This window comes from Cynara cardunculus, assembly GCF_001531365.2.
Source record: "Cynara cardunculus var. scolymus isolate 2C chromosome LG 5, CcrdV1, whole genome shotgun sequence".
Classification (NCBI taxonomy): domain Eukaryota; kingdom Viridiplantae; phylum Streptophyta; class Magnoliopsida; order Asterales; family Asteraceae; genus Cynara; species Cynara cardunculus.
The window spans coordinates 8,126,830-8,141,593 of record NC_037532.1 but is presented as its reverse complement, the minus strand read 5'-3'; the positions used below and the strand labels follow the sequence as shown (position 1 = coordinate 8,141,593).

Sequence of the window (14,764 nt, the reverse complement as noted above, 5' to 3'; positions counted from 1 at the left end):
ACAAAAATCCAAACACTAACATATGTTAAAAATTCCAGTTCTAGTCCACACAGCTGTAGAGCAGTAGCCAACTGTCAAAATTTTGCTTTTGCTTCCAGAACTGAACCAAAATGACGATAGGAGGAATTGCACATCATGCCACATATGACCGGATAGCAAATAGTCCCTAAAAACAAAAACCTTGAATGGAAGATGTGACACAGACCATTGGCCAGAAATCCAGAAGCTTGGAACCCCCATAACTCCAATACCCAAGAAAAGAAAATCAAAGAACCATTTTCTTTTGGAATGGGTGACACCAAGAGACCTGAAACTACCCACCCCTTCCAACCCTGAAGTGCACAGATTCACACTATCATTCCTGTACACCATGAATAAGTTGATCCATAAGATCAACCAGACTCCCAAAACAGCCCATGTGCACCAAACAGCCCCTGCACAGCAAAAAATGAGATCCCATTGGACCAACCAAACCTCCAAAATGACCTCCCAAACAAGTTCAAGTATTTTCCTACCTCCTCTACCCTGCACCCCCTTGTATCAGCATAAGGAACCCACCAAAGGAACTCAAAAGCTTTGTTGGTTCCAACTCTAGCATAATTCTCACCATACTTTTCACTCAGCAGGGAATAATCCATCACAAGAAAGTAATGGCCCAAAGCCCAGCCAAAGAATAAAGGATTAGCAAAACTATCACCACTGTTAGATATAAGAGGAAAGCCCTCATGCGTGAGAACAATAGACCAAACACAGCAGGTACTTGGCCTAGAGCAGGGCAGGAGCCAGTAACATAAAAGAACCATTTCCATATCAAGAGATAAAAGATCAAATTGGAAAACCAAGGTAAAGTAAGCCATATAATCACCAACTCTCCATACCAGATCACAAGAATAGGCATAAAAGAGGATTGGTTATTCAAATATAGCAAACCTCCCCTATACTCAAAAATGATATACCCATATCTCCAAAACCCAAGAAACCAATCCAAATCTAAAAGAAAATCAAAAACCCATTCTCTTATAGCTTTGTTGTTGGTTTTCTCCTTCATAAAAATGTTTATAATGATCAACTAAATCTTGAAAATTAGGATTAAACACCGTTTTTATTCCATTGAAAAGGAATTATCCGTAGCCGTATCTAAACCAAATGTCACACATATTGTGTAATTAAAACACCAACACCGATAATATTTAAATACAAGTTTAACTCCGCAACAAAGAAAAACAAATGAGATGCTCATAAAATATTTTAACAATTTCTTTTTTATTGAACTCATCAACCTTCCTCAATCGTGATGATATATAATTGATTTAAAATTAAAGGGTTTGTTGGATAATAAATGCCGGATAAAAGTGTTGTCTCATTTTGTCTAAAATATCGTACAATCCTTCAACGACGATCAAATCAAGATTTCCAATAGAATTTTGTGGGTAATGATGTCTATAAAATGAAAAAAATATAATTTTTTTATTTTATCAAATTTTCAATCATAAAATAAGTCGAATTTATAGTGTTTAGAAGACAAAAAATCGAAAAAAGGGCAACATAACGACTAGATTTTTTTTGAAATTTTGGACCAGACCAGGCCGGTCCATAACCGGTCCCGGTCCTGCAAAACCCTCCAAATCATGAACTGGTCCCAGTTTTTGGTCCTATAACCGGTCTTTGCCGGTCTCGGGCCAAGATGGTCCCGGGCCAAGCCGGTTTGGCCATCACTACTTCCGGCTGACTCTATAATCCATTCCACCACCCACCACTCCATTCCAAGAGCATCAGAAATATAACTTAGATCTCGATGATGTACTACAATGCCACCCATATTTCGACGATGTATGATAACCCAGATCTTAACCGGCCATCTAGCCGATCACGGATCATCCACAAGTGTTAGTCAAAGGGCATAAAACCTAACAAATTGCAATCCGTATTAAATTAAACTTTAGGAACCAAAACTAAAAACATCAGTAAAGTACAAGGACCAAAAACGAAATTTACTCGTAAATATATTAGAAATGGAATAAGGACAGGTGGCGGTCCAGAGAGCGACCAATACAAAACCTCATCCAAAACCGGATTAAAGCGGGAGACCTTCCTTCTTTCTTTCTCTTCGTTTCAACCATGGCTTCCGCTTCTGTTTCATCACTATCCTTCCTTTTCTCTTCTTCAAAACCAGCTTCTTCCAACAAACCTACATTCACAGATTCTCCATTTTTGCAGCAATCACCCGCCAGAAGACACTTCCTCAAAGGATTGACTCTGTCGTTAGTACCATTTACTACCATAATCCCATTGCATTCACCTTCACCTTCTGAGGCCAAAGAAATTGAGGTTGGTTCCTATCTACCGCAATCCAATTCTGATCCTAATTTCGTGATGTTTCAAGCCTCTTCTAAGGATACTCCAGCTCTTCGTGCAGGTAAATTTTCAGTTTTTGTTTGTAATTTTGACCTTGTCAAACTCAAATCTGAATCTATGTTTCGTCAATCTTCAATATATCCATATTCTGATGATTTCTATGTAGCAGTTATATATTATCATCGATTTTGATCTAGAAAATATCTAATTTGACACTCAAAAGTCGAAATACTGGCAATTTTTGGGACTGGAATTTATGATAAAAATAATACTGTTCACTTATGACAGATTGGTGTGATTTTGGATGATTGTTGCTATGTTATCAAAAGAGGTGTCATTTGGATCTAATTCTATTGAATGCATATTATGTTGTTGGGATTCATGTCCTCTTTAATTATATTAGTTTTATTATGTTTTGCATATGCTATTGATGATCAGGAGTCTCAAAGAACTGGCAATTTACTTGAGCTATCAATTTAATATTGTCTTCATGAGCATCAATTCTTTTCCGTACTCTTACACTTCAATTATATCTAGACATCTGGTATTTAACACTTCTGATGGTCATATGAGAGAGTTGGTGGTAGCTATTAACCTTGGATGACAATGCGAATAATATAGATATAAGGTTTTTGCAACTACATTACAAGGTCTGTGCTCCTTTGACCCTATCCCAAATACGGGATCATGGGATGGGACATTCTTGGCTTTTATGAAAGAAGAACATAAGAAATACATATTTATTATAATTCACAAAGCCTAAATTTAGGAATTAGGGTAAAAACTGAAATAAAGTATACTTGTCGCCACTCTTATGAGAGAGAAAGGATGTAAGGTGATGACCTTATGGTTGGTGAATTAGACATTGAGGTTGTAGATTTATCTCATTGATGGGTTTGGTATGGAAACAGTTCTTTTTTTCCTTAGATGTCACATAAATGAAAATGGTGTGCATGATGATGAGGATGTTCATGTGTTAGATTGATTTTGTTATGCACTTGTAGTTTCCTATGCATCAACAATGATAATCACTTGTTTGTGTATTTGATGAATTTTAGACTAATATGCTATTCAGATATATACATATATACTATGCACAGCGTACTATACACTATATTGCATCTTGTATCCCCAAATTATTCATATTTTTGCTCCTGTTCTCAAAGTATCATGCCATGGTATCCTTGCAATAGGTCCAACCATAAGTCATGTGATATCAGCGTGGTTATTCTGTGTCCTTTTTTTTTGTTAATATTTCAAGGCTGCAGAAAAGAAAAAACATTTCTCGAATAGAATATATAACTTACATTGTCGCTAACTCAAGCTCAACTTCTCTTGTGACTTCAATAACTTCTTTAAAGTAGAATCTTATTTTCTTTCTTCTAGTTCCTACGTTTGTTATTATAGTAAAATTTTGATTTTAGTTGCCTGCAGGAAATGTGCAGCCATACCGATTCGTCCTTCCACCAACTTGGAAGCAATTGCGTATTGCTAATATACTGTCTGGGAATTACTGCCAACCCAAATGTGCAGAGCCTTGGATAGAGGTGAAATTTGAAGATGAAAAGCAGGGCAAAGTTCAAGTAGTGGCTTCTCCTTTGATACGCTTGACCAACAAACCTAATGCAACAATTGAAGATATTGGGAGCCCGGAGAAGGTTATCGCTTCTCTTGGCTCTTTTGTTACTGGAAATACTTATGACTCAGATGAACTACTTGAAACATCAATTGAGAAGATAGGAGATCAAACGGTATCAACTTATGAACTCATCTTTTGATCATTTATTTTCTCTCCCCAAATTCTTTTTCCTTTCTTTACTTGTTGGAATCAATCTTGTAAAACTATTACTCGCCGTCTTCCAATGTGTTTTCCATTATTTTTCTTGTCAGATTTTCAGTTAAAGAAGGCCATTGTACTTGGCAGACTAATCGGATCTGAATTTGAATACAGGAATGCCGATTTCACATGATATAACTGCTTATGAACTAAAATCGGTTTCTGAACATAAAATTTGGGTTGTCAATAGCATAATTCCATGTCTATCTGGATTTGATTTAATCTAAAGGATTAAGGGGCCTTACCTCTGCACTTTATAAAGTAGAATACTGTGAGTTTGCATGAAGTCATAAAGTAGAATACTGTGAGTTCGCAGAAACTCACTTCTAAAGAGAGACTGGTGCAACTTGCCTTTTAAAATCTAGAATTCGACTAAAGGTCATACAAAACTTGTGCTGGAGTATTGTAGATGGCTAGGTTGTAGCAAGTGACGATTTCTTGGTATGCTTTGAGATATTTCATACAGTAGATCCATATACAAGAAATAGGGGTTTTAATGTCGTTGCTAAAAGTCAATTTATCGTCACAAACAGTTTATAGAGACGACATGCTAAAGGCGCGTCGCAGAAGCTCACTTCTGAAAGCAAAACATTTTCTGCAAAAAATTATCTAAAATGGAATAACAACAGTGGATTTTTCTATTTTTTTTTCCTGAAAGATCTTGCTTTCTTTAGGATATTAGTGATTAACCTCACTTAGAATTATTTACAGATCATAGGAATAGGGTCAAGTACTCTGTTCCAAACAAGAAGCTGGTTAATTTGCGAGAAAGCGAGAAGTTCTAGTATCATATATGATTACAAGCATGATACGCACACTTAATTATATACGATTAAAACATTTTGCATTGACAACACATAGCTTCACCAACTCACCTGCGTCTCCTTTGAGGTGTTTAATCATATATGATTAAGCCTGTGTATCACGTGTAATCATATATGATCTTAGAACTTTTGGCAAATTGATTAACTTCTCTCATGATCCTTCCTCCACAGGAATATTCTATCCATCTTAAATAGCTATATGGATTTCTACATATGCTATGGAATAAGCTTCAATATCTTGTATTATCAAGTTATTGATGCCTATATGCAGTTCAGTAAAATAAGTGACCACAAAGTTGGTCACAATAAATCATTGAAAATAGTTCAATATAGAAGAAATCCTTTTACCAAGTAAAAGGTTTGATTTGGGTTGTTTGAATGTTATTTAATCTTAATCAGCTAAAGCTGCTTTTAAATTTGTTTAAGGAAAAACTGAAAGTCAGTCAAAGTAATGTGAAATCTTAACATGTTCACTTTGGATTTAATCAGATTCTGTAGTTGTTTGGTCATATTGCATCATCAGCTTAAAATTGCTCTTTCCTTTCAGTCACTGCTTTTTTATGTTCCTCTTCTCTGAGTTATTTTGAATTTCTATGACAATACGATGTGGGGGTTAAGTTATGGTTTGATGAGTTCCCCCTGGGAGGGGTTTATGCTGATTTCCAACTTTGGCAACAATAACCAATTCCAGTTTGAACCACCTTAAATACCACTTAATACTCTCATAAAGTACTACAGTAATAATAAAAAGAAATGGTCATGTGGTGCTTCTTAATTAAGCCTTAGTTCCCAACAAAGTTGGCGAAAAAGGAACAATTCTAACAATGCACAAAATCCAAGTATGTTAAATCTGCCCGTATCTTGATCTACACAACAAAAATGCACAAGAGAATGCTCGAAGTATTATCGGGTACTTTGAATTCCATTGGCTTTTAACTATTCTAGATTGAAAAAAGGGTATATGCCACCCTCTGGAGTGCTCGTACCTCACTCGCCCACGGTCATCATGGGGAGGAAATGACGGTGTCCCTGAGGTAGGTGGATGGTGCCTAATTTGAACCCGAGACCTCACTTATGGATTCCCACCTCATCACTGCTAGGACAACTCGGTGCGGACATTCTATTCTAGATCATTTTTTTTAAAGCAAGAAAGCCACCTTCTTCTTACAATGAGGAAGCTTACTGATTCGGAATCTACTTGATATAAAGTTGTTGCGTAATCCTGTACCTCCTATTTTGTATCGCTTGAGATAATATTACAATTGCATGATAGTAATATGATACTAAGTGTATATATACAAGTCTCGGACATCATCATTTAAGGATATGCTCAGGCCTGAGGCCACTGCTTTTGAGGTGGTTTGGTTTTGGTCATCTCCAATGTAGACCATTGAGAACACTGGTTGAAAGAGGAGACTCGTAAAAGGAGGTCAGTAAGAGAGGCAGTGAAGAGAGATTGCATGAGTAGAGCATACCCAAGGAGTTGACCTTGGATAGCAGTGTGGGGAAGGACACCATTCATGTTCTGGAACCTTGCAGGGCTTCACCTCTTTATATTTGCTTTTGGGTTCTCCCATTTTATATTTTCTTTTGGTTCACTTTTAGCCTACTCCAACCGGGTTGGATACAATGCTTCTTGTTATCTTGGAAGATCTATTTGATTTAAATTCATTGCAAAGTTAATGTGAGCAGTAGCTTTCCTAAAGTGATTTGAGAATCACTCAAATCACATTTTAATCGACATTTCTTTTATTATATAGATCAAGTGTCCAACTGTGTCTTGCATCTGAAACCTCATTATATTGTAGGTATGAGTATGAGCAAGGGAATAATTAGCCTTCTTAAAGTGGATTATCTGGTGGGACTTTATGATATTATTGCAAGATTGTAAATGTAACAGGTGAAATTGGGAAAAAAAAAAGAACATTTTAAAAGTAGGCATTGCACGTAACTTTTGCAAACATCATCTACGTTACATCCTGTCATGGAATTTCATAGCATAATTGACCATAACATTCAAGTCATTTTCTAAGAGCCTGTTCAGCAACACAAATTGGGTAAACATTAAGCATGTAAAAATGCAGTTTGGGTCAAGAGGTTTGGTCTGGGTGAGCGCTTATCAAGAGTCTTTCCTTCCTTACCGAGTGAGCATCGGTCAGTCAGAATGTATGGTAAACAACCTCACCTCTTACTGGATAAGCGTCTCTTACCCAGTACGAGGCGGTCAACAATTAGTAAACAGTTTGCAAAAGGAGTGTCATTACTGCGCATCATCAAGACTTGGTGTACAAACCATTATAGTATTGGTTAGGTGCTAAACTGATTGATGCATTCATACTAAAGAAATCTTTAGTTTTCTCCCCTCTACAGTAAAAACTAACGATCAATGTCGGCCCATCTAAAATAAGAACGAAAGAGCCTGAATTCACTATGGTCTGTGCCTGGCAAATACTTTATGTATGCATAAACCTTAGACTCTAGAAGCATAGCAGAAACTCATGAAAAACTGAAGGATGTTTGACGAAGGATAGTTTTGACCTATTGTTTTTATTCTTTTCTTCTAAGAAGTGCGGGAAATTCTTTCTACCATCACGTTCTTATAAACTTCATATTGTGTTCTATTTGCAGTACTATAGGTATCTTCTGGAGACTCCCTTTGCATTGACTGGTTCACACAACATTGCAAAGGCTACGGCAAAGGGAAACACCGTGATCTTATTTGTGGCAAGTGCCAGTGATAAACAGTGGCCGTCATCCCAAAAGACTTTGAAAGCTATAGTAGATTCCTTCAATGTGTAATATATCCTTCTCTCCATGTAAGTATATCCATGCCCTCTTCAATTCTTTGTTTACATGTGTTGCATGAAGGTTCACCGAAACATACTTTAACCATATTTTTTTGTAAAAACAATATTTTGTTGTGCTTTCATGATAGAGCTAAATATATGGCAGCAACTTATGTTGTCTGAATCTATTTTGTGAATGATCGCGAGGATTCTACTCTCTGCTCCTTGGAAAATCTAAGGATTACCGATAGCATAGTAGATAGTAGATGTCATCTCGAAAGACCATATTAAAGTCTACGAGCCATTATAACCAAAATGAGAACCCAGAATAACATTAAGGTAGAGGGCAAGTTATGTAGGGGTCAAATACGGTGAGAATATGTGGAATCCCATTAGAAAAAGAGTCCTTGAGGGATTAGTCTAGCACGCCCCCTCCAATAGAGGCTAGACGGGTACATATTGTCCCAAAGTGTTGAGAGGGGCTAGACGAGTATACAATCTAGACTGATAGACCTCGACTTTGATACCATGTGAGAAGGGATGGATGTTCCAACATATATCGAGGAGAAATAGTCCAAGTCTTACCAATGTGGGATTCTAACTATGTTTAAACATTCATGGTAGTCCCTGCGGCTTTAATAGCAGATAAGGAAGTGACCATGAATGGAGGTCTGGGAATTAGCTCCCCCATAAAGACAGTGGGACCGTACCTTAGGGGGCTCAGAGGATGGCGTTGTAACCTTTTTGCAGAACATCGACAAGTACAAAATACTTCATGCTGTCTTACAGAAAAATAACTAAAACCAATGTGTTTTATGTTGTGGATAAGAAAAAGGAGGTTGATAGAGGAGTCCTGGTACACATAAGCCATGGATGTAAGTCTTTCTTAGCAACCTTTCCCTCTATTTCCAAAGAGGTTGTTTCATGACTAGAATACATGGCTTTCTCTTATGTGTAAAACATCCCATTACTTCCTGCTGCTTTAGTTCCTATTTAGTGTAACAAAAGATTTTTGTAAAGTTAATATAACAAAGTTTTAAATTTTCTTATTTGATGTAATAGTTTCAAAATTTCTTATTTTTTTATCCATCTTGACAGGTTGCTTGCTGATCTTGTAACATTTGATGAAATATATGTCGAGTTTTTCGTGAACCTTTCATAAACGAGTATCTACGTCATTAAATGTTACAAGATCCGTAGTTTACCGATCAAAATAGGTACAAAATGGGAAATTTTGAAACTTTGTTTTACTGATTGAGAAAAAAAAATCTTTGTGCACTAAATAATAGCTAAACCAAACTTTATTGTATTATGATGCATTTTGCCCTATTTCCTGTTGGAACATGGCTTCTGCTTCTTGGGAGATTGAAGTTTAAACCATCAACTTCATCAAAATCACAAGCCTTATCTTCACTAACCTTTCCCATAACCATTCTACTGTTTTTGACAATGTTCAGTCAAGCAGCACCTTGTTCAGACCGTTGTTGCTCTAGAAACTCAGACTCAGCCTTTTTAGCCAACCCCCTCCTGGAGGCAAGCCTCATGAGCTCTGGAAGCTCTTGGTTACGCTACTCAATCTTGTCGAGCTCACGCTGGGAAAAATGGAGACGTTGGTTGTTGCTGGGCCGCACCCAGACTCTAAATGGTCCGCTAATTCCGACATGTTCCGACATGCTTTTGACATAAAATCTCGGGCTTTGTTAAGAAATCTAGTGAGTGCCCGGAAACATCTTCTCTACTTGCTTTCGTTCCTGACCTTCGCCTTCATCTTACAAATCATGTCTTACGTTTGTTCTTTGGCGGAAAGTCCAATGTCGTCAATCTTGAAGTTTCAAATAAATTGATGGAGGGAAAATGTTATTGAAGGGAACATAGGCCGGAGTTATGATTGAAATGAGATTATATACCGTCATTTTGGCCCAACTACACAGAATTACAGACAACTTGTCCAGTGTTGTTATAGTCGAAATGAACAACTAACTAGTAGTCATGGACATAATGAGTGCACCCTTAAAGGAGTTGATGAGACGTAATGAAAAAAAATTGGTGTTTCATGAGCCATCACCAATCACTTGGGGTTATTAGTGGTGATCGTTGATTTAATTACGTTCGGTATGTATCCATCATTGACTATTCTTTGACCTTTAGTCAGAGCGTAATCGTATGTTCTCATCTCGTATCCATGATTCTTTTTGTTAGAATATTGTTTCTAGGCATGGGAATGGACCCCGACCCGTCGGGGAACCCGGTCCATCCAATTCTATCGGGGACGAGGATTTCCCGCTAGATCAGGGATGGGGACAGGGACAGAGATCCCCGTTTGTCTCAAACCGCGGATGGGGATGGGGACGGGTATCGCATTGCTTGCCCCGCCCCATCTCATACCTGTTATATATATTAATCAATAAATTATATATATCATTTATTCCAACTAAATCAATAATTCATAATTTTTTATTTTCTAACTAGGTTTGGAATCTAAAATTGTTATTTTTTTGAATGTTAGTATGTAATATATTAGATGTCAAAGTCAATATATAATTACTCAATATGTTTTTTAATATTGCTCGATATGGTTTTATATCACTCAATATATATTGGTACGTGTGACGTTAAGTTCTTTTGGATTAAATTGTATTTTTTTTTCGTTATTAATTATTATACAATGTTGTGAATTTTTTGTATTAAATTAAATTTCTTCTGATTTCAGGTTTATTAGAAATATGTGAGATTTAAACATGTGTTAATTCTAACATATTTGATTTAAAATAACATACATAAATGGGAAAAGATCATGTTTCCTCGTTGCGGATCCTCATTCCCTGTTGGAGATGGAGATGTGATCATATTCCCAGATGGGGATGGGGACGGAGATGATGAATCGGGGATGGGGATTGAGGTCCCCTCCCTATTCCTATGCCTAATTGTGTCGACTCTATTCTTGACTATTGTTTCACTTCTTATGGGTGGAGTTGGTACGGTACTAGTGGTGTGTTTGGTTTGCAGTTTTTTAGAGATCTGGATTCCATGATTGGAGGGATTTGGATTATAATGAATTTGAAATAATTGATGTGTTTGGTTTGCAGGATTTGAAATGGAATTGGATTCCATTATTTATAAATAATTAAATTATTTTTTTATTAATCGATTGTCACAAAACAAATGCTTTTAACATTTTGTAAAACCTTATTGGATACAATTCTACAAAATCCCATGAAATTCACAACACCCTTAAGGATTTCAAAATCCTATATTTGTAGGATTTCAAATCTGAACAATCCAACAAACCAAAAAATATGATTGGAGTGGATTTGAAATCCAATTCCTCCCAAAGCCATTTCATTTTTGCAAACCAAACAGTACCTAAGTGTTTTTTTAATACTCCGTTCTAGTCAATTATATTTGGTACATAAATTTTGTATTATATAGCAACTAACAGTATTTGTTACCAACTTATTTGGTTGGTATTGGTTTTGTACCAACTTCAAGTTACACGTATGAAAACTTGTCATTTTGCGTGAAATCTTGAGTTTGTAGGTAACATGTCATGTTTAAGGGTTTTTAATTGTGACGAATAAAACTTGCAAACATTCAAATACTCAAACAAAGAACTTAAAGTCTCAATGTTTAATATTCACTACATCAAAAGGGTAATAACTAGAGATGGCCAATGGTAACCGGTCCTGGTTCAAGATTTTTCTTTTGTAACCAGTTCAATGGTAACCGGTGCCGATCTCGACCAAAAACATCCGTACCTTCTCCATGTACAAAGCGTGGTCCCTAGAAACGGTCCCATCCCAGCTGAGCCCAAATTGGTCCAATTTGTTTTTTTCAAAATCAATTTTGATCATATAAAAAATCTTGTTTGAAGATTTTCCTTTTTTTGACAATATCTCATTGAAATACACTTTAAAATCTCTAATTTGATCATTCAAATATACTTAAAATATTTTTTTTTATACGAAAATGGTATACATGATTTTATAAATACGATTTTTGAAATTTATTGGAACACTTAAAAAAAACTTCAAAATTTTTTTCTTTTTTTGAAGTTTTTGGTAAAAGAACTTATATATAATTTATAAAAAAAAATTAAAAGTCGAGCCGATGTATAAATGGGTCCGGTCCTTGAAATTTCATAAAAAACATAACCGGTCCTGAACCGTCAATCCATAACCAGTCTTTACCGATACGATTCTAAGTCGATCCCAAACCGGATCCATTTTGGACATCTCCAAAACAAATGTTATGTTTGGATATTCACAAAACAATGTTGTGAAATGTTAGGATTATAGCATTAGGCATTAGTTTGGAGTTTGGACACAATTATTCCTCCTCACATCGTACCCTTGTTTATAAGCATTTAAAACTTGAAAAATGAAAACATATGTTTTATCATTAGTTAATTTAATATATAAATAAGTCGGTACACCACCACTCAGACTTCCAATATTATGTATCAATCAAGTTTGCATAATTAGTATGGTATTACTGACAGACTGAATTGACACCAATTTAATTGGTACGGCTGTTACACATGTTGGTTGGTTTGATACAAAATGGTCACCTCTAACCTTCATTGCTCGTTAGGGGTGAATATAAAGATCTTTAATGCCTAACTTTTTTGAAAATTTGCTCTTTTTGAGTCGAGGATCCGTCCAAAGACCAACCCTTAAAATATGATTAAAACATTCTTTGGATAAGAGCCTGATCTCAACAAGTCTAATCAAATATCGTTCTTTCTATGCATTTCTAAATTGGCGAGTTTGAGCATCTTCAACAGATTTTTTATAATTTAACTAAAATAAAGAAACTAAAGTTAGAATCTTTTAGATTCTAGTTTCTGCTTTTTAAAGAATCTGTTAAAAATCGATGCTTAAAAACACAAAAGTGAAGTTTAGGGGCTGTTTGTTTTCCTCTTAATGGTGACATTATAAGGAAGCCTCTTCATCGATAAGAGGCAGAAGCTGTTTGGCAAAAAAATAACAACTTCTTAACGGTGACAATATCCTCTTAACGGTTTAGTGTTTAAGGTGCTCCTAAATGGTTCAGATGTAAGTTGTTCCATTTTTACCCTCCCACTTCTCCAGCCGGCTACTCATCCCACGATCCTTCCTCCTCCCACTCGATCCCGTCGCTCTCCCCATCGTCTCATCCCATTTACAGACTCATCGCCCTCCTCCCCATCTTCTACCTTCTCACCATCTTTCCCCTCCTCCTCTCATCTGCCTTCACCATCGCCGTCGCCATCTTCTTCTTCACTTGGCTGGCCACTTTCAAGCTCCTCCTCTTCACTTTCAATCACAGCCCACTTTACCCACCAAAATCCCTCATTCAATTCATCGTTGCTTCCCTTCCCATCAAAATTAAACCCCAATTTTTCAACCCTAAAAAGAAATCGAGTGTATATATATATGTGGATTGAATCCATGCTTTTCCGCTTACTGATCAATTTTGCGTATAATTACAAACACGCATTGAATCCTCACGTTTTGTTAATCGTTTATTGTTTTATAATGTTTATTCTGATTGATCTTCTGGTTTTCGTTTCGAACGTCGTCGTCGAGCGGTGACCGGAGTCGAGCTTGAGCCGCCGTCGGACGAGCCGTACCTGTCGAAGGATTGGACGACTGCGACAGTGGTCATGGCGACTTTTATCGTCTCCGGTTTGATGCACGAATTACTGTTTTACTATGTGATACCTGTGAGTCCCACGTGGGAGATGGCGTCGTCTTTTGTGCTCCATGGGATCTGTCTCATCGTGGAGCTAAAGGGGAAAAGAGCAATGGCCGGAAAATTTGAATTACCGACGGTGGTTGCAAGGTTGTTGACGGTGGAGTTAAAATGGTAATTTGTTGTCATTCAGAGAACAATTACCAAACAATCTTGTTTCATTTAACACTTATTCTGACCCTCTTAACCATTCTGACCACTTAACTATTCTGCACTAAATCATTCAGCAACTGCCAAACAGCCCCTTAGTTGATTCTTGTGTTGTATTATTTGTTTGAACGTATATGATTGTAGATGCTATGAAACATTATTTACCCTTTTTAATTTTAATTTTAGTGCCCTTCACAAGAGAGCAGGCCATTTTCCTTGTCTTTATACCCTTGGACGAACATAACAAAGTTGTGAAAGGATACCCGAAAAAGAATAACCGATCAGTATTTAAACTGAGTTTCAAAACCAGTATATACAATTAAAGGATGTGCGTTTAAACTGGTTATTGTGATTTGAAATCATAATATGTATTGACATAAACTTACAATCATAATAATTATTGAAAGAATCCTTAGTTTTAAGCAACTTATCATCTAATTTTACTTTTTAAGATCGTTATAATCACTTTGAAAACACAAGAGAGCTTGCAAGAGTAGAGTTTCTTCTTTGGCAGGCTCCAATTTTGCATACGCTTTTCATGTTCACAACCTCAATCACGTGAAACGTAATCTTCAGAAATAGGGAACTAAACGTCCACACTAGTTGGTTTCTTGATCAAAATTACTCATTTTTTAATCTTTTAATTCACTACTAACACATGTTTATGTCAGAACTTGCACTATGCAAATTAAGATTGGATCGTGAAACTATTGACGATAAATTGAACTTTCGAGACTAAAAGAAACAAAGATGACACAAATATTCTGGTGACGTGAAAAATCTCGTTGATAGTAAAAACCGTAAACAATCGACCACAGTTATGATGGAGATGATTGTAATGAATTCTTATTATATATATATATATTCTCCGATTGAAAAGAATAAAAAACAATTGAAGGGTAACGTAACGTAACGTGGTAGAGATAAGAAAATGATGAAAAAGGTGATATTTGAATAATATTTCCCACAAATTCCATAATACTTACCATTAAATTTTGGAAATTAATTTTTGTTTTTTTTGCTACTTTTTATAATTATGTTTTTTTTTAATTTGTGGATTCATTCATATCGATTGTCAC

At 36.1% G+C, this 14,764-nt stretch overlaps 1 protein-coding gene across 1 annotated transcript; it reads left to right on the top strand.

The window, feature by feature from the left end:
• The first annotated feature begins 2,044 nt into the window (after nt 1-2,044).
• Nucleotides 2,045-7,999, top strand: LOC112513684 (psbP domain-containing protein 6, chloroplastic). The gene is made up of 3 exons (XM_025120021.1): nt 2,045-2,416; nt 3,790-4,106; nt 7,645-7,999. The coding sequence occupies exons 1-3, from the start codon at nt 2,119-2,121 to the stop codon at nt 7,813-7,815; spliced, it is 786 nt and encodes a 261-aa protein (XP_024975789.1). The 5' UTR covers nt 2,045-2,118; the 3' UTR covers nt 7,816-7,999.
• Nucleotides 8,000-14,764: the final 6,765 nt, after the last annotated feature.